The sequence below is a fragment of the Eurosta solidaginis genome, chromosome 2 (genome assembly GCF_040869045.1).
Source record: "Eurosta solidaginis isolate ZX-2024a chromosome 2, ASM4086904v1, whole genome shotgun sequence".
NCBI lineage: Eukaryota > Metazoa > Arthropoda > Insecta > Diptera > Tephritidae > Eurosta > Eurosta solidaginis.
The window spans coordinates 98,308,003-98,327,508 of record NC_090320.1 but is presented as its reverse complement, the minus strand read 5'-3'; the positions used below and the strand labels follow the sequence as shown (position 1 = coordinate 98,327,508).

At 36.9% G+C, this 19,506-nt stretch overlaps 1 protein-coding gene across 10 annotated transcripts in view; it reads right to left on the bottom strand.

The window, feature by feature from the left end:
• LOC137240104 (uncharacterized) overlaps positions 1-19,506 on the bottom strand; it is a 1,657,600-nt gene that overhangs the window by 995,384 nt on the left and 642,710 nt on the right. For all 10 annotated transcript variants that reach the window (XM_067766027.1, XM_067766030.1, XM_067766026.1 and 7 more), the window contains one exon: positions 17,689-17,845. In XM_067766027.1, coding sequence (XP_067622128.1) covers positions 17,689-17,845 — 157 coding nt within the window. The remainder of the gene's footprint in view (positions 1-17,688; positions 17,846-19,506) is intronic.

Here is a 19,506-nt window from a genome sequence, read left to right as displayed (position 1 = left end):
GAAACTATAGATATGTCGAGGAGATACAAATTCCACGATGGGTGGAATACAACGATCAATCGCCCTTCCAGATTCATGCCTTTTGCGATGCATCGGATTCTCAATATTGAATTGAATACTATAATACATTCAGTCCATGTGAGGTCTTTATTGACCGGCCAGTTCAACCTAACCTAACCTTATATAGAATTAAGTTAGTTTCTTCTCGTTTTTTAAATTCTCTCCAGTGGTGTTGTTTATATTTCTTAAGTTCGCCAGCTCAATAGACCAGTATGAAACAACCTTTTGTGTAGCTTGAACGACGACTGTGGTATTGAGAGACGTGCAGCCGAACGTTATTGGAGGTTGGAAAAATGGTAGAAAAATTAGAGAACTTAAGCCAGTCCGCCTTTTCTGTCAGCAATTTTGGTTTTGGATAACACTTGTTTGCAGTGCGAGCATCCATTTCAATGACAATCGGAAAATGGTCATTTCCCGATATGTTATCGAGTGTGCGACTTTTAAGTTTCGGAACAATACTTGATGAGGAGATACTCAAATAGACGTGAGTGAAAGAGTTATGGCTGGAAAAGTGGGTGGTAGACCAGTCGTTCAACACGGTTAAACTTTCAGTAAGAATTAGGTTTTCCAGAGTAATACTCTATGATCAGTGACGGGAGTGCCCCACAACGGGGACCACGCATTAAAATCTTATATCAGGTATGTGGAAATCGAGGTAACTGTATTTCGGAGTTATGATATTGAACAGTTTTGTTGCGGAGGTATAGACATACCAATAATTATAATTTTGAAGTCAACAAGTATTTATACAGCAATTGCCGCAATGCTTGATTTTGTTTGTATTATTTTATTCTGAATATCTTTTCTGATCGAGAGGGCGATATCTTATTTATTGGTGATGTTTTGAGTGTACATTTTTATTTGCAGCGATGTGCGTTTCCTGCAGGGCAATAAAATTCAGTGAGAGTTTTATTTATTTATTTTTATTTACTTTATTTATTAGTCTACAAATTTAACAAATAATCAGACTAAATATAATAACGGATTACAGAATAAATTACAGAAGCATACATAGTGAGCAAAATTATATTGTAAAATATGTATATATATTATTAAATCAGTTGTCGGGATGGACTGTGATTCCGAGCAACGGAATGTATTATTAGTGCTTTCGGAATGGACGTGATTTCGAGCAGCTGATGCATAGTTAACACACAATAAATAGGGCTGCGATGTATGGGATGTTGGAAAGGACGTGATTCCAAGCCACCCGCCTAAAGTAACTATTGATTATTAGTGCTGTCAGAATGGACGTGATTTCGGGCAGTTGATGTATATTTAACACACAATGATTAGGGCTGCGATGTGTGGGAGGTTGGAAAGGACCTGATTCCAAGCCACCCGCCCAAAGTAACTGGAGCTGGTGATAAGAGTGGGAGGTTGGAAAGGACGTGATTCCAAGCCACCCACCCAAATCATTGCCTATTTATTTATGAATTAATCTACAGATTGACATATCTTATGCTTATCAATCTAAATACAAAAGAATTTTCAAAAAAAAAAAAATAACAGATTTAGTTTAACATGTTAATTTTGAAACAGTTATGAGTTCAAGGCACTGAGTATATATTTTTCGTACTGTAAAGTGTGTCACAAGTATCAATATTATTGCAGTGATTACTCTGGTAAACAGTGATTTTGGTGCAGCTCTGCTTGTAACCAAATTTGGTAGTACTCGGTACCTTGATAAAAACTGTATACTTACTTTTTTAATGCTGCGTACAGTTTTCTAGATAGGGTCAAGAACCCCTTTTTAAGAGGTTAAGGTATGTATGGCCCCATAACTTTGTTTTTGTTTATTCTATCAACACAGTTTTGATGTCGTTGAAAATAGTACATTTCGCCGCTTCTACCAGTATACAAGTTGTTAATATATCTTCATAAACGTCAGAGAAATTGCAAAAATAATGCGAAAAATTAAATTTTTTGTTAAATTTTTTCATTTTTAATCACGGTTCTCTCGAATAATTTGTCAACCAGTGCATATGTAAATTATTTTAAAAGAATCTATTAATTCTGTTTTCAAAGACATAACTTTTTTATATCCTCGTAGATCTTCCTAATATATTCAATTTTAGTAAATTTTTACTGCAAAAAAAAGTGTTTTGTTATTTATTTTATTATTAGCTTTTTATTTACATAAAAACTTTCGTTTACGTGATTTTCGTGAATGAGGTATGGCAAGACAATCACGTTACATTCCCCAGCAGTAGTCAGCCATCATATGCTGATCCCATCGGCCTTGGTATCTCTTTTCCATAGTTTTTAGGTCCCGGTGAAACCGTTCGCCTTGTTCTTCGCTATAGGAACCAAGATTCTCCGGAAACTGGTCAAGGTGGATGTGGAGATAATGGACTTTGATGGACATGTTACATCCTATGTTTTTGTAATTATCTAGCTTGTTGTTAATAATATCAGATTAGTTACTTGACTTGTGATTTCCCAGAAAGTTCTTAGTAACTTCAACAAATGAATTCCACGCAAGCAGTTCCAAACTGGTCATTGAATTTGAAAAATCAGTATCTTTTATCAACATTCTTATCTGTGGGCCATCAAAAATACCCGCTTTTATTTTTTTTATGCTTAGCCTAGGAAATTTTCTGGTTATGTAAAGAAAACATTGTACATTTTCATCTAACGCCTTCACAAATTGTTTCATTAGACCCTGTTTAATGTGTAAGGTTGGCAAAATAATTGAATCTCTTGTAACTAAAGGTAGTTTTATCACATTCTGCTTTCCCATTTCCAACATCTCACGTAAAGGCCAGTCCCTTTCTGTTCAGTGTTGGTGCTTGGCACGACTATCCCACAGGCAATAAAAACATGGGTATTTGGTGTATCCACTTTGTTGTGCTAACAAAAAGTTAACCATCTTTAGATCTACACAAACACTTATGTTCGTTATACTTGATTTTGTCTAAAAAAATATTCTTCCTTTAATTTAGTTGAATGAGCAAGGGAATTGAGCCATATTGGTTGCCATTGTGTAAAAGAACACACTTTAGGCTTCGTTTAGAGCTCTCTATGAAGAGACGCCATTCATTTGGGTGGTATTATGGAAGACTCATTTTGAGAAGGATTCCTTGCACATCTGAACAACAAACTATATCATTTTTCGAATTAAAAAAAGGCAGCAAGTCTTGCTCTCTTGTACGGTAGAGAGTCATTTTGTACCTGTAGCCAACAAGTTTTTCCGTTTAATCTAGAAGCCAACACTTCTGCAGATTCCATAGATTATTCAAGATCCCTTATTAGATCGTTTAATTCTACTTGGGTAAAAATTGTTGGCTCAGTAGACGCTATTTCTTCGATATCACTACCGCTAGACACTTCACCATTTAATGATTCACGGGTAGAATAAAATGTTGGAACAGATGCTTCCTCTGAATGTGGCAAAGGTCTCTTAGTGGATTGAACGTTTGGATATATCATTTTTTTAACATTAACACCACTCAAATCGACACAGCAGAAGTAACAGTCATCGAAGTAATTTGTTTGTTCTCTCCATTGCCCGAATCTCATATGGCTTCTTTTACCATTGACCCACTGTCTCAAGTGTTCACAGCATATTTTGCAAGCTATTGGAAGTATCCACGGCTTGTTTTTGTATACAACTTGCAATTTAAAGTACAAAAAATAAGCACTTTTTATAAAATCTGTTATACATTTCCCGAATTTTTGGACTGTGTATTCCCCACAAATGTAGCAAAACACATTTGGGTCATTGACGCAACTACCTCGTGATGAAGAAATGATATTGAAATTTATTTATTTATTTATAAAAAGGCACTAACACTTGAAACCGAGCTCCCGAAAGTACTAATTACAGAAAATTTGAAAAATAAAGGGGAAGGAAAAAATTTGTATAAAATATTGTAACGAATTTACTGCAATTCCTCTTATTTGCAACCTTGTTCTAACGTTTGTACCACTAAACTGTTGAATAATAAACTCCAATATTCACTAATGCGAAATGGCCTTTATTAAAGTACTTCACAATAACTCTGATACTTCACAACCAATAGCTTACTTAAATCGAACTCATTGTCGCGCCTCTACTGTTGGTGCTTTTGTACTCTGTGATTACTCGTTTGCATACTTCTAGGCTCTTCCAGAATTTACTTAGTTACTGCCATATAATTATAACTACAGATACACGTATATAGCTTCTCATATGCGCGTGTATTTGTGAGCGACACTTCCACTATTATAATTGCATACTTTTGGGAGCATCTCAGATATGATACCTGCATGTGTTTGTATGTCCCTTCTCCGCTGCGTGTACGTACATATGTGTAGACATAATGATTGATCTATTGATGTGCATACAAGTCACTGCTTAGCATCGGCTTAGAGATGATAGTATCCCTTAGTGTCGCTAATATATGTCACAATATAATTTTTTTTTTCACAGTAGAAATGTACTAAAGTAGAAAATCCCAGGAAGATCTACGCGTATATCAAAAAGTTAAATGTCTTTGAAAACAGAATTAATAGGAGATTGTTTTAAAATAATTTACATATGACAAATTATTCGAGAAAACCGTGATTAAAAATGAAAAAATTTAACAAAAAGTTGAATTTTTCACATTATTTTGGCAATTTCTCTGACGTTTGTGAAGACATATTAACAACTTGTATACTGATAGAAGCGGCGAAATGTACTATTTTTAACGACATCAAAACTGTATTGATGGAATAAACAGAAATAAAGTTATGGGACCATACATGCCTTAACCTCTCAAAAAGGGGTTCTTCACCCTATCTATAAAAAAAAGTAAGTATACAGTTTTTATCAGGGTACCGAGTACTACCAAATTTGGTACCAAAACAAAACTATTATTTTGTTGACCTGTGTTATTAAAATCTTGACACAGATAACGAAGAGGTTAATGCATTTGAAAATTTTATCTACATGTAATTAAATATAGCGGTTGGAAATACCGAGAGGGCCTAAAAGGGACATTAAGCATCACCTCGCCAAGCAGAAATGGACTGTTTATCATCCCTCTTAATAGTTTTACCATGAATAAAACGCCAAGCATCTCTCTACGGCTCTGCATTGAAGGCAGCTGTGAAAGTTTTAACCGGCTGCAGTAGGGCGGTAGATTCCTTGATGGATCCCAGAACAAATGATTTAAATCAAAAAGCAAAAAATTGCTTTTGGACCGATCCCAATTTTTCGCTGTGAATCTGATAACTCGGGTTCCAGGTAATGGAAGCATATTCCAATATAGGTCTTACTAACGATAAAAAAAAGAGTTTCAGTGACATAGGTGTCATTGAATTCCTTTGACCACCTTTTACGACAGATAAAGTCCCTCTGGCCCTATTCACACACGATTCGATATGTAATTTGAAATCCAGTTTAGGGTCCATTATAACGCAAAGATCAGTAAAGTTTGTGACTTGCTTAATGATATAATCGCATATCAAGTACTGATGGGATTTAAAATATTTCCTCGTAAAACACATAACCTTGCACTTCGGTAAATTTAGTGACATGACGTTCACATCACACCACTCAACTAGTGTTGAAGTGCCCTATCTACAGGTGAGCGAATGGGCATAACCAGTTTGACATCGTCAACGTACATCAGCGGCATGCAGCGCTTCAAAACATTTGGGAGGTCATTAATGAAGAGCAGGAACAACACTGGACCAAGGTGACTGCGATGGGGACCTCCAGAAGATACATTGATGACTTCAGACAAGCAATTGTTAAACACAACGGTTTGCTTTCTTCCTTCCAAGTACGAAGAAACCCAAGAGAGAAGCCGTGATGAAAACCCGATCGATCGATTTTAATTAGGAGTAAGGAATGGAAAACTTTATCTAACTCCTTACTGAAATCAGTGTAAATGACATCAATTTCGCAGTTCGTCGTAAAGTTATTGGATACAAGGGTTGTGAACTCCATCAAGTTAGACACAGTGGACTTACCCTTGCAAAAGCCATGTTGTGACAGGTCCACTGCTGAAGATACTGTAAAAGCCAGTTGCTATGCGACAATTGATTCAAATAGTTTTGGAATATCACAAAGTTTGGCTAATCCTCTATAGTTGGTGACACAAGATCTACTACCACTTTTATAAAGTGGTATTATAAATGACTCCTTCCACTTCTTAGGGAATATCCCTTGTCTCAAAAAGGCATTAAATAAGCAGGTAAGGGGTTGACAAAGAAATTGAGCGCAAGTTCTTAGCAAAACAGATGGCATTTCATCAGGTCCACTGGATTGGGAAATTTTCAGACTTTCCAGATGCCGTAGTACCTCATTTGTATGAATATATGGGATTACTACTAAGTTAAGCGAAGGTAACATATATTGATAATCTACCAGAGGGGGTCAGGGATAGTCGAATAATAAGATTTAAAAAAGTCAGCAAATATATTAGCGAACTCGGAGTCATTACTAGAAATCTGATCGTTACACTTCATTACAGAAGGAAACCATTTAATTTTTCTTTTGGAGTTGAAGAAGGAATAAAATGATTTTGGATTGGAAGAGATTCGATGCTTAATCTTCATCATATAATTCTTATATCATCTTATCTGTGGCCTGTTGTACTTGAGGTACAAAATGGAATATGCTGCATGGTCACTATTAGAACCAGATAATTTGAAACGCTTGAAGAAGCGTGTTTTTTTGTTTTTTATATAATTAAGTTCTCTAGAGCTCCAAGCAGTAGCTGAAAGTGTTGAAGAGAAATATTTCATGTAAGCTCGTTTCGATATCTTCGTCGTACTCAGGCCACGTTATTTTAGAGACTTCATCGATTAGGAAAGAACAATTGCCCTTCCTAAACAGAAACCGGCGAGAAGACGCATTCGGATCAATAGCATTCCAAACCGATAAACTGAGACAATCCAGGTATATTGAAAGTGCTGGATGATAAACATCCTCACACACACACATGGATCAAAACTAGTTACAGAACAATTCGATGTGTCTTCTGAAAATATTAAATCAAGATATTTGCCAAATTTATTAAGAATTCTGTTAAATTGATAAAGACTAGCGTCTGCAAGGTCATTTAAAACTCGTAGAATACAACATTAGAAGCAGTTGGAACTAGCATTCCGTCAATAAAATTCCACGAAACAAAGGGCAGATTGAAGTCGCCAGCCACTAAGACAGAATCAACAGACCTTGACATAGCAAATATAAACTTTAATATGGAAGAGTGTTTTAAGTATACAGAAATATCTGACTGAGGTGCAATGTAAAACGCTACAAAATATTTATAAGTAGATAAGAGTTTAACTCGCACGCAGAGGATTTCAGCATCAGCAGAATCATCGAAATACATTTCCTCGGCAGAGAACCTGGTATGTACGGCGATTAACACGCCTCCACCAACTCTGCTTTGTCGGTCTTTTCTAAAGATCTCATATGAGTCTGCTAATATCTCAGAGTTAAACACAGTTGGTTTCAACGACGTCTCAGTAAAAACCAAAACGTCATAACAGAGGTCATGACTTCGGAGAAAAAGATCAACTAGTTTAGTATTAAGACCGCTAACATTCTGACAATAGACGTTGAGACCATTATGAAAGGTATCAGACAAATCTACGACTCCGCGGAAATGTCTACGTCTTTTGGAAAAAAACGGAAGGGATTAATGTATACATTACTAGGCCAGAGAAAAGCATTGAAAAGTTTGCTATATTCATTTTCAATTACTCGAACTTTAAAAGAGACTCTCACTAAAGAGTTGATGTCGAAATCTCTCTTTACTAATTTAAAACAAGCGGCATTAGAAGCAGCAATGCCAAAGTGATCAGAGATGTATTTAACAATACTCTCCTCAGTGACAAACGGCTTAAACGAAGACAAATGAATCCATTTATACCGCACAAATACATATGTATAATTCAGCATTGTCATTTTTACCACTAACATCAACACGCGACTAATGCTTACTTAAGCTCTTTTGACCATTAGCGTTTGGTGCAAATAAAAACAAACTTATTTCACCATTCCAACCCGACGTTTCGCTAGTCTCTCTAGCTTTTTCAAGGGCGATCTGTGGAAAGACTCCAAAATATTATTGTAGATGATGAAGAAGTGCTAGTGTCATTTGATGTCGTGTCTCTGTTCACTAATATCCCCACCAATCTCGCCATCCGAATAATAATGCAAAAATGGGACCAAATAAAATCCACAACATATATACCAAAGATCAAATTCCATGACATATTAAAATTCTGCTTGTTAAACAACAATTATTTTAAATACAATGACACAATTTATGCACAAACGTTTGGCATGCCAATGGGTAACCCTATCTCCCCGACAATAGCTGATATAATTATGGACGACCTACTTGACAACACACTTAAGGCACTTAAGGAAAAACTTGACATTAATATAAAATTTCTAGTCAAATATGTTGACGATATCTTCGCGATAGTTAAAAGAAATGACGTGGAACAGATCTTAGAAGCCCTATACAATTATCATAACAAAATTCAATTTACATATGAAATGGAAAAAGACTGCAGCATTCCCTTCCTCGACGTCAAAATACACAAATGTAATGGAAATCTCGTTTTTGATTGGTATGCAAAACCCCTATCTTCTGGACGTCTAATAAACTTTTTCTCTTCACAACCCCTAAAATATAAAATAAACACGGCGAAAAATCTTATAAGCAAAATTATAACAATAAGCGACGAACAATTTTGGGATAAAAACTTAAGGAAAAGTACCGAAATCCTTAAAAATAATAATTATCCGGGCACTCTAATAAAAAGTCTAGTTGATCACAAAATAATGGAAATAAAAAACGAACAAAATATAACAACAATACAAAGAGAGAAAGAAACGAAACAATACTTTAGCGTAACATACATACCTAAACTTACGGAGAACTTCAGCAAAACGCTAACCAACAACAAACACAAAATTGCATTTGCCTACAAAAACCAATCATACATTATCGACGATATTCACAAAAACAAAAAGCCCTATTGAGAAGCTCCAACAAAACAACGTTATATATGAAATAACATGTGAAGGCAATGAAAATGAAGAATGCAAGAAAATATACATAGGAACAACAAAACGGCCACTAGAAGTTCGGCTCGCAGAACATGAAGCAGATATACGAAAGAAAAAACAAAGCACAGCATTATGTCAACACACAACGCAAACTGGGCATGCAGCTGATCTACAAAACACAAGAATCATAGACAAAAATAAACAAGGAAAAGCCAGGTACACATCAGAAAGCCTGCGAATATTGCAAAGAAGAGACAAGACAATAAACAAAAAGGAAGATACAGATGACGTTGCTGCTGCCTACACCCTCTGTCTCTAACATTAATTCGTTTTAGTATGACAATGATACCACTATGGAATCGTACCGAAAATAATTTTAGTTCTAACAAGTTTGTTTATATAGTCCAATTTTCTATATAAATCGTGTTATATTATTCAAAGTGTTTTTTGCCTCTTGTTTTGTGATATTTATTTGTATGTAATACTGTGGTTACTAATATTGAAATGTTACGCACTTATGCCTTTTCTGTTTTTATATTAATGTATTGCTTTTTGTTATTAAAATACACAGATCGCCCTTGAAAAAGCTAGAGAGACTAGCGAAACGTCGGGTTGGAATGGTGAAATAAGTTTGTTTTTATTTGCACCAAACGCTAATGGTCAAAAGAGCCTAAGTAAGCATTAGTAAATGTTATAAATAAATTGACCGGAAAATCACAAAAAAAAAAACACGCGATTTTTGCGTCATTTCTTTTGATGCACTCTTTCGTTGTCTGTCATACCATCAACAGACGGCTCATTTGCGTTAATTGCGCTAGCTGCAGCATCAGCATACGATATAGTGCCAGCAGAGCACGACACTGCATTAGTATTTGTCACATTGTTGACAACCATTTGGGAATTAGACTTATTGGCATTATCAGAGGGCACATTTGATTTAGTTTTAAGTGTGTTAGTTTCTGCTTTAGTGGATTTAGATGAGGATGGAGTAGATCCAGTTTTAGATGTAGAAGTAGTTCCAGATCTAGATGTAGTTTTAGACGAATGTGAGACTTTAGAAGATGAGGAGTTTTTAGATGTAGATGTAGATGCAGGCGAAGAACTTTTCTTTGTAGTAGAACTAGTAGAGAGAATTTTTGATGTGTGCGTCTGAGTAATAGCAACAGGTTTAGGTTTAGATGTAAGAGTAGCAGCAGATGCAGGTGACGAAGCATTAACTGTCAGATTACCGAGAGGAGAATTAGAGAACTCCGTGCAAAGCGGGGTAGCGGGAATTTCAATAAGCTTGCTTTGGATTATATCGTTGTTGTTGGATGCTATGGGGAGAGCAGAAATAAATAGCGCACTACTTCTGGCACTCGGACGACCATATGCCTCAGCGACATTTAAGTTGTTGTTGGATGGCTTCAAAGAGTCCATTATCTGATTTTTTAAATCATCGAATTTTTTTGTCACACCACTTGTAATTAGGTTAAAACCGTGTTGTTGAGCCATGAGAATAGCATTCAAAATATTAGCGAGCTTGTCCGGCGTGTTAACACACTTCTCACGCAAGTAAAGCAAATGCGGGTTAGACTTGATTAGCTTTACTTCATAGTCAATGATGCCCTCACTACAGGCTCTGTGGAAAATGCTCTTACAAAACCCATTACACGGAAGTAGACTATTGTCACCAGTTCTGGAAAATTCTTTGTTACACTTTCTGCAAAATTCATCCATTTTGGCAATTTAAAACGAAAGAAAATATAAAAACATGAGAAAATAAGAGAGCGATTAAAAAGACGTCCGTACGCGGTAATAAGTCAGTATAGTTGTGTAATATTTTTAACATAGTGAATAAAAAACAAGTGAGGGATGGAGAAAGTTTAAAACTTTTTGTCGTCCGGCACTGCCATTACATTTAAATTTTGAGGTTGAGAGTTTGGGTCGTTTGGAAGTGAGTTGGTTTGTAGATCATTAAGCGAAGTGTGAAGAGTGAGTGTTGAGAATAGCTTTTGTTGAGAGAAGCTGTGTTAGTAAATGGACAGCTTGAGTTAATAATGATGCTTAGAACTATGTGGCTTAAAGTTGTATCGAGAGCGGAGAAAGTTTGTAGTTGAGGATTGGAATTTATTTGAGCGTTGTTATTAGAAATATTATTTGTGTTGGAAGAAATTTGAGTAACTCATAAAGTGGTGTTTGTGTTAATGTCAAAGTTAGAAGGTGAGATAAGAGATGAATTCTTAGAAGAATTGTTTTGGTAATTAACATAGGAATTTTTTTCTGGCCCGTTGTTTTTAATGTTTATGCAAATGATGTGTTTATAAAAGGAGTATTGGCGATTTATGTTTACGTACTGCTTTGCGCATTGAGCATATTTTCTCATTTTTATTCTTAAAATTTATTTTGATTGAATGTACTTTGAGCACGATGATGTATGATCGCCGCCACAATTAACATTAGCACATAAAGTGCATGAACACATTTCGATATCATGGGAAGGGAAGTTGCATGAGACACAAGAGGGTTTATTTTGCATCTTACTTTTGTATGGCGCAGTAATTGACACGATTTGCATCTCATGGGGTTTGCGAAAAAGGTTCTTACTCCGGCGGAGCGCCATGAATCGTTGATCTTCTTTGGCAGTTTGTAGAGATCAAAAGCTGCTCTTTCATATTACCCACAATTCTTGCATCAGGACCATCGTTGAGGCATTGTGCATAAATAGTGCATTTTGAGCAATTAAGATATTCTTGGAAACTCACTTTCACTTCACATATATTACTTATTTTCTTCACACCTAATAATTTCTGCGCAATAACGAGGGACTTAACTAGCAAGAGTGGACAATTTCCTAACTTATTGCGTCGAACGTCTTATCAACAGCAAAATAAGAAAACTTTGCTAGTGGTTTTGATGGAACGGATGAAGAAATCCCTGTAAATTTATTTATTTGCGGTAGTTTGATATAATTTACAGTCAAAGGTTTGTATGATGGTTTTTCTTTTTGGCGTTTGGGCTGGAGTCAAGCAGGGCAAACCTGTTGTTTCCCAAGTATGGTGGCCAGAGACCACAGCTGGATTTAGTATCACACCAAATAGACCAATAGACGCGGGCGTATTAGAAATAAAATAATGTAAAAAAATAATACCTACATTAACTAATAATAATACTAAAAGCTAGAAAATAATTAGGTAGATCCTAGGTACTAGTCATCACACTCTCATCAATCTTGCGCGTTGATCAGACAATTAAATAAAAGCGTTGTGCTCGTGAAATTTCTAAAAATGTGAGGCGTAGCATAACCTGATTAAGGTTCAGTTGGTCTTACTTATGACTATAAATAGAAATTGGACGCGTCCAACGCTTTTATTTAATTGTCTGATCAACGCCCTAGATTGATGAGGAGTGCTATGACTAGTACCTAGGACCTACCTAATTATTTTCTAGCTTTTAGTATTATTATTACTTAATGTAAGTATTGTTTTCAATAACACCGTCTAACTTAAAAAATTTTTTTAATTATTATATTTTCAAGTTTTTAGTCTTTATTTAATGCCCTATTAACTCTCATTATATTTAGTTCATTTAGTGACTCATTATCATCATCAAATATGAACCAATTCGGACCACAAATATGAGTATTTTTAATACCTAGATCCTTGTCGCACCTAGCGAGATTTTTTTTTCATAAAGCGGTTTCTATTTCTGTATGTAATATGTGTTCCAAATATGAGCCAAATCAGACCACAACTACGATTTTTTTGAATATTTCGATCCATGCGTCACCTATCGGAGTTTTTTTTTTTCTTATAATTGCATTGTCATCGGGTTCTGAACTATATTCCAAGCTTGTAGTTTATAGGGAATTAACTTAAATTTTAATTATAAAATTCAGCCGCTCGCTACACAGAGTCAAGCTAAATAAAAGCGTTTAAAAAAGTCACTGAGTGAGTGCCACACGAAAAGTTATTGATAAGAAATCGCACAAAATAGGAATAAAGTCTGATTTTCAACGTCTCCGAATACATGCGCAATTTCAGTCCAGTTCTTATCGTAAACTCAGTGAGTGCGGTCATACACAGAGCGTTTTTACCTGACTCTGCATTCGTGCAAACAAATAATCGAGTTAACTTAAAATTGCATTCTTGTAAACAAATAGTCGTGTGAACTAAAAACAAACAAAAAAAAAAAAAAAACAAAAACAACCTTATGGGTGACGAAGACGCTGATTCGGGCGGTATGTGCGATGACAGCGGAGGCTGGCAAAGCATGTACCAGCATAAAGCATTTAAGCGCAAAATTATTGAATCTCCAGTTCTATCAAAAAAACAACAAAGACCAAACAATTCACCAAATACGACAAACCGCTTTTCTTTGCTAGACACAAACACCCAAACTGATGTCAGCAAAGCTAACAACAATAGTAATGAACAAGAACCAGCAACAACTGAGAGTGTCACTCATAAACCTCCCCCAATTTTCATACCAAATGTAAAAGACATTAATAAAATGATCACTAGCTTCTCAGTGCTAATTGGCAGAGAAAACTTTACGTACAAGTCTGGGAGAGATGGACAAGCTAGAGTGATGCCCACAAATAGTGATTCCTACAGAAAACTAGTGGCTTATCTTGACACTAATAACATTGTTTTCCACACTTATCAGCTAAAAGAGGACATACCCTATAGAATAGTAATTAAAAACATTCATTTCTCTACACCTAAAGAAGACATAATACGTGATTTAGCTCAACAAGGCCACGCTGTACGAAATATTATAAACGCACGTAGCAAAACAACAAAAATGCCAATTTCAGTCTTCTTTTCTGACCTTGAACCATTAGCAAACAATAAAGGTGTTTTTGATATCAATCGGTTATGTAGTGTAGTGGTCAAAATTGAGCCGCCTCGATAGTTTAACGATTTAGTACAATGTCATCGTTGTCAGGAGTTTGGCCATACCAAACGCTATTGCAAAAAGCCATTTAGATGTGTGAAGTGTGGGCTAGACCATCCTACCGTTCTTTGCGAAAAAGCCAATGATTCTCCACCGAAATGTGTACATTGCCTGCAAAACCATACCGCCAACTAGAAGGGTTGTCGAGTTTATTAGGAACTTGTTTGTAAACAAGATACAGTCAGGCCGGTCAACAGCAGATCTAATGTCATGTATATGTCAAATGCTGAGCAACCACTTCCCAATAACAACATAAGCTACGCAGATATCACAAAAGGACAACAAAGCCTACAACACTAGCCATACAAATTTTGAATTTTGATCTCTAAGCAAATTGAGCTAACCTCAGCGCTCATGACAATGATGACGGCCCTTCTATCTAAATTATGCAGTAAAGCCTTAAGATAGCAATTTGGAACGCCAACGGACTCAGTAATCATAAATTAGAAGTAGAACATTTTATGGTAACTAAAAACGTAGATATACTCATGATTTCTGAAACGCACTTTACCAATAAATCCTCTTTCAAAATATATGGTTTTGATACCATTATCTGTAATCATCCCGATGGCAAATCTCACGGGGGTGCTGCAATAATTATTAAGTCCACACTAAAATATAAAGTACTCGAGTCGGTATCACTGCCCTCTGTTCAAGCAGCATCTATCGAAATCGGAAGTATTAGTGGTGAGATCGTCGTAACGGCACTATACCTACCTCCTCGTTTCAGCATAAGCAAGCAGACACTTAACACGTTTTTCAACAAACAGGGCCCTAGATTTCCGGCTGGTGATGATTTCAACGCCAAACACCCGTGGTGGGGTTCACGTCTTACTAGTCCCAAAGGTCGCGAGCTATACAAAAGTATAACCGAAAATAGTTTCAACGTTCTGTCCACTGGCAGACCCACTTATTGGCCTACAGACCCTAACAAAAACCCTGACATAATTGACTTCGCGGTGTATTCTGGAATCGACCCAAGTCTTCTCGAGATAGACAACATTGATGACCTCAGCTCAGACCACTCTGCTCTCATCATAAATTTCAACATGCCTGCTTTCGTCAGTAGTGGGAAGCAACGTATTTTACATAAAGGATCTAACATAAACTTGTTCAAAACTTGGCTAGAATCGAACATAACCCTTAATATGGAAATAAACTCAAAAAGAGACTTAGATGATGCAGTAGAGAACTTTACCAGCAAAATACATAAAGCCGCTTTCTTAGCTTCATCTCATGATACCAATAAAATCTTCCAACCATCGAGAAAAAAGCTACCCTACTCAGATATAGTCTCCGAGCTGGTAAAAAATAAAAGAAGGCTTTGTAGAATCTGGCAAAATACTAGGAACCCAAATGACAAAACAGCTCTTAACAAAGCAACCAAAGAGCTTAAATCCAAATTGGCTGAGTTGAAAGATGAGGCTATTGGAGAATATCTCAGGAATGTTGACCCAAATAAAAAAGATGAGCACAGCATCTGGAAGGCCACTAAATACTTAAAACGACCTCCTGTGCGACAGATCCCCGTAAAAGACGTTAACAATTTATGGTGCAGATCAAACGAAAGGAAAGCACAAGCTTTTGGCAATCATCTTAAAGCCACATTTCATCCATTTGATCTTAACAGTATCAGCCACCGTCAGAGTGTCGAAGCATTCATCGACTGCCCGTGTCCTATGGATACACCCATACCCTCCCTAAAAGTCGCGGAAGTTCAGGCAGAAATTTCAAGAATAAAATGTTCAAAATCTCCACGACATGATAATATTGATGCATGGACAATCAAACAACTTCCAAAAAAATGCATACTGTTCTTAGTATTAATCTTTAACTGTAGCTTTAGGCTTAGCCATTTCCCCACACAGTGGAAATGCGCTGAAATAATAATGATACCAAAGCCAAATAAGCCTGAAAACGAGTCATCCTCGTACAGACCAATAAGTTTGCTGACAATTTTCTCGAAAATACTCGAAAGAATATTTCTTCGAAGATTAATGCCAGAGTTGGAACGTCAATCGATTTTACCAGATCATCAATTTGGTTTAAACAGATGCACGGCCAGAACAATGCCATCGTGTGGCTAAAACTATTCTTAGTAGCTTTGAAGAAAAAAAGTATTGTTGTGGTATCTTTCTAGACATTCAGCAAGCCTTTGACAGAGTCTGGCACTCAGGACTGCTGTACAAAACTAAAAAGATATTGTCCACCCCGCTCTATCTCTTTCTCAGATCCTACATAAGTTACAGACATTTCTATGTTAAAATTCAAGATGCGGTTTCAGAAATTTATGAGATAAAGGCTGGAGTTCCGCAAGGTAGTGTACTGGGTCCAACACTCTACACAATTTTCACTGCAGACATGCCAATAAAAGAGGAAACTAATCTAACATTTGCCACTTACGCCGATGACACAGCTATACTATCTTCCTCTTACTCTGCTATCGAAGCTGCCAAAATTGCACAAACGCAGTTAAACAAATTACAATATTGGCTTAAAAATTGGAACATTTCAGTAAATGCTTCGAAATCAGTTCAAGTTACATTCACACTGAGGGAAGAAGAGTGCCCCACAGTCAGCCTTAATCAAACGATAATTCCTCGATCAACTAGTGCCAAGTACTTGGGCTTGCACTTAGATAAAAGACTTACTTGGCGTGAACACATTAAAGCCAAGAGTTTACAGCTCAAAATTTAAACAAGAAAGATGTACTGGTTGCTTGGCCCAAAATCTCAACTTAGTCTTCAAAATAAAATTCTGCTTTATAAAACAATGCTAAAACCCGTTTGGTCGTATGGCCTCCAAATCTGGGGCACTGCAAGTAAGTCCAGCATTGGTGTGATCCAAAGATACCAATCAAAAACGTTAAGACTAATAGCGCAAGCTCCCTGGTATATGAAAAATATTCATGTACATAAAGATCTAAAACAGCAATGGTTATAGGCGAAATAAAAAGATACAGCACACTATATATCGAGACTACACAACCATCCAAACCCACAAGCCATAAACTTGCTTGACAACAGCGAAGAAACACGACGGCTGCAAAGACTGCACCCCTTAGACTTGCCTCTTAGATCCTAAGCAAATATGGGGCCTTCTTCTCGTATAGCCTTTGAAATTTCTTCGCCCCGTAAATACAGCTGTCGGTTGCAACGAAGATGTGTTTGCGGGGCGAACTAGTTTTTAGGGAGGTTGTATGGGAGGATGGCCTTAATGTAATGTATGTATATAATGTATATATATAAGTATATAAATATGTATGTTAACACATACTCCTAGTTGATTTACATAATTCGAGATTTACAGTTGTATATACATAGAAGTCACATAATAATCCTTTTTATAGGACAAATTGCACTTAATGCATCAATGTAATGCATCACAATAAATACTTTTTAAGACTTAAAAAAAGTTTTAAATATTATTTTGAAATTTTTATAATGAAAACTTTTAATAATAAAAATAATTATTTATGATACATAAAGTTTCCTGTCAGTCATAATTATTATAAACAGTTTTTTTTTGTTCTCATTGCAAAGCCATAAGTTCGTTAGGCTGAAAAAAATCTAGTGAAATAAAATTTTTATTTCTGGATTTTTACAAATATTTACTATAATAATTATGTCTGATTTTTAGTTTTTGAATTATTTATTATTCATTCTTATGTCTTTAATACTTACTGATAATTCCACATAGATCGTGTGAATTCATTGTCCATTAACGAAAAAATTGCTTCCATATCTCCATTGTGCAACCGTTCTGGAGACCGTTCCAAATTCCACCTTGATATTCGTGCAAAACCGTGTTGCGGCCCGTATGACCAAGTTCCGAATTGTGCTAAAAATAGATAATAATTATAATATCATCCTGTGATATGAACTCGCATTTGTATTATTTGGTAAGATCATTATAGTGGCAAATTTCTTATAACACTAGGCCCTAGACCCAACAGGCAATAATCATTGTCTGATTAGCAAAATATATCACAAAGTGTAGCGTTGGTAGTACTTAATATGAAGTTACATACATATGTATGCATACCCGCCCGGGCCGCGGGCTTCAGGTAATCAACGTTAAAGGCCCCGAAAACACGTTTTTCACAAACACTCGCTTCCTAATAACAATTTCACACAAAAGCACTTGTAGTGTGTCTGACCACTCTAATGCATGCGGTATATGTTGCTGAGTTGTTGTTGTAGCAGTGCTTCGCCCCACCTCACAGCCGCGACCGATCACAAATTGTCATCAACATCCTCTAACGGGAGTTCAAGGAAACTTGCTGTTTCAACAGTGGTGGACCATAAGGAAAGGGGTGTTAGAGGCGTTGGTTCCACATTACAATTAAAGAGATGGTTGGTGTCATGTGGGGACACATTGCAAGCGGGGCATACATTTTGTATGTCGGGGTTGATTCTGGATAGGTAAGAGTTTAACCTGTTACAGTATCCAGAACGAAGTTCAGCAAGAGTGACACGCGCTTCCCTGGGGAGTATGCGTTCCTCTTCCGCGAGTTTTGGATACTTTTCTTTGAGTACTGGATTCACCGGGCAATTCCCGGCATAAAGATCCGACGCCTGTTTGTAGAGTTCACCAAGGTCCTGCTTGTGTTTTTCGCTTCATAGGTACGGGCGGGTTCTCAGGTGCCGTATTTCCTCAAAATGCTTACGGAGATGACTCCTTAAGCCCCTAGGCGGTGCTGGCTCATCAATCAGATGTCTGTTGAGATTCTCAGGTTTCTGGGTATTCAACAGGAACTGTTTGGTCAGCATCTCATTTCACTCCCTGATGGGGAGTATTCTCGCCTCATTATGCAGATGGTGTTCTGGGGACATAAGAAGGCAGCCCGTGGCGATTCTGAGAGCAGTATTTTGGCAGGCCTGTAGCTTCTTCGAGTGGGTAATTTTTAGGCTTGGTGACCATATGGGTGACGCGTAGCACGTAATCGGCTGGCTAATTGCTTTGTATCTAGTCATGAGCGTTTCTTTATCTTTTCCCCAAGTACTTCCAGCGAGGGATTTAAGGATTTTGTTACGGCTCTGAATTCTCGGAACAATTGCGGCTGCGTGCTCGCCAACATGTAGACCCTGATCAAACGTCACGCCCAAGATTTTGGGGTGTAGGACAGTCGGTAGCGTAGTGCCATCGACGTGGATGTTCAAGATGGTCGACATTTGGGACGTCCATTCTGTAAAAAAGGTCGCGGAAGATTTAGTCGGCGATAATGCCAGTCGGTGGCCATTATTGTGCAGTCATCGGCGTAGGAAACGATTGTGACTCCTTCCGGTGGTGAAGGTAGCTTAGATTTGTAGAAATTAAACAAAAGTGGGGACAGGACACCACCCTGTGGCACCCCTTGTTTAATTCTTCTTGGTTTTGATGTTTCGTTTCTAAATTGCACCTGCCTGCCGACCACCCAGATAATTTGCGCTCCGCATTTTAAGACATGGGGGAAGGGTAGACCCTTCCAGGTCTTGCAGTAACGAGCCATGGTTGACCGT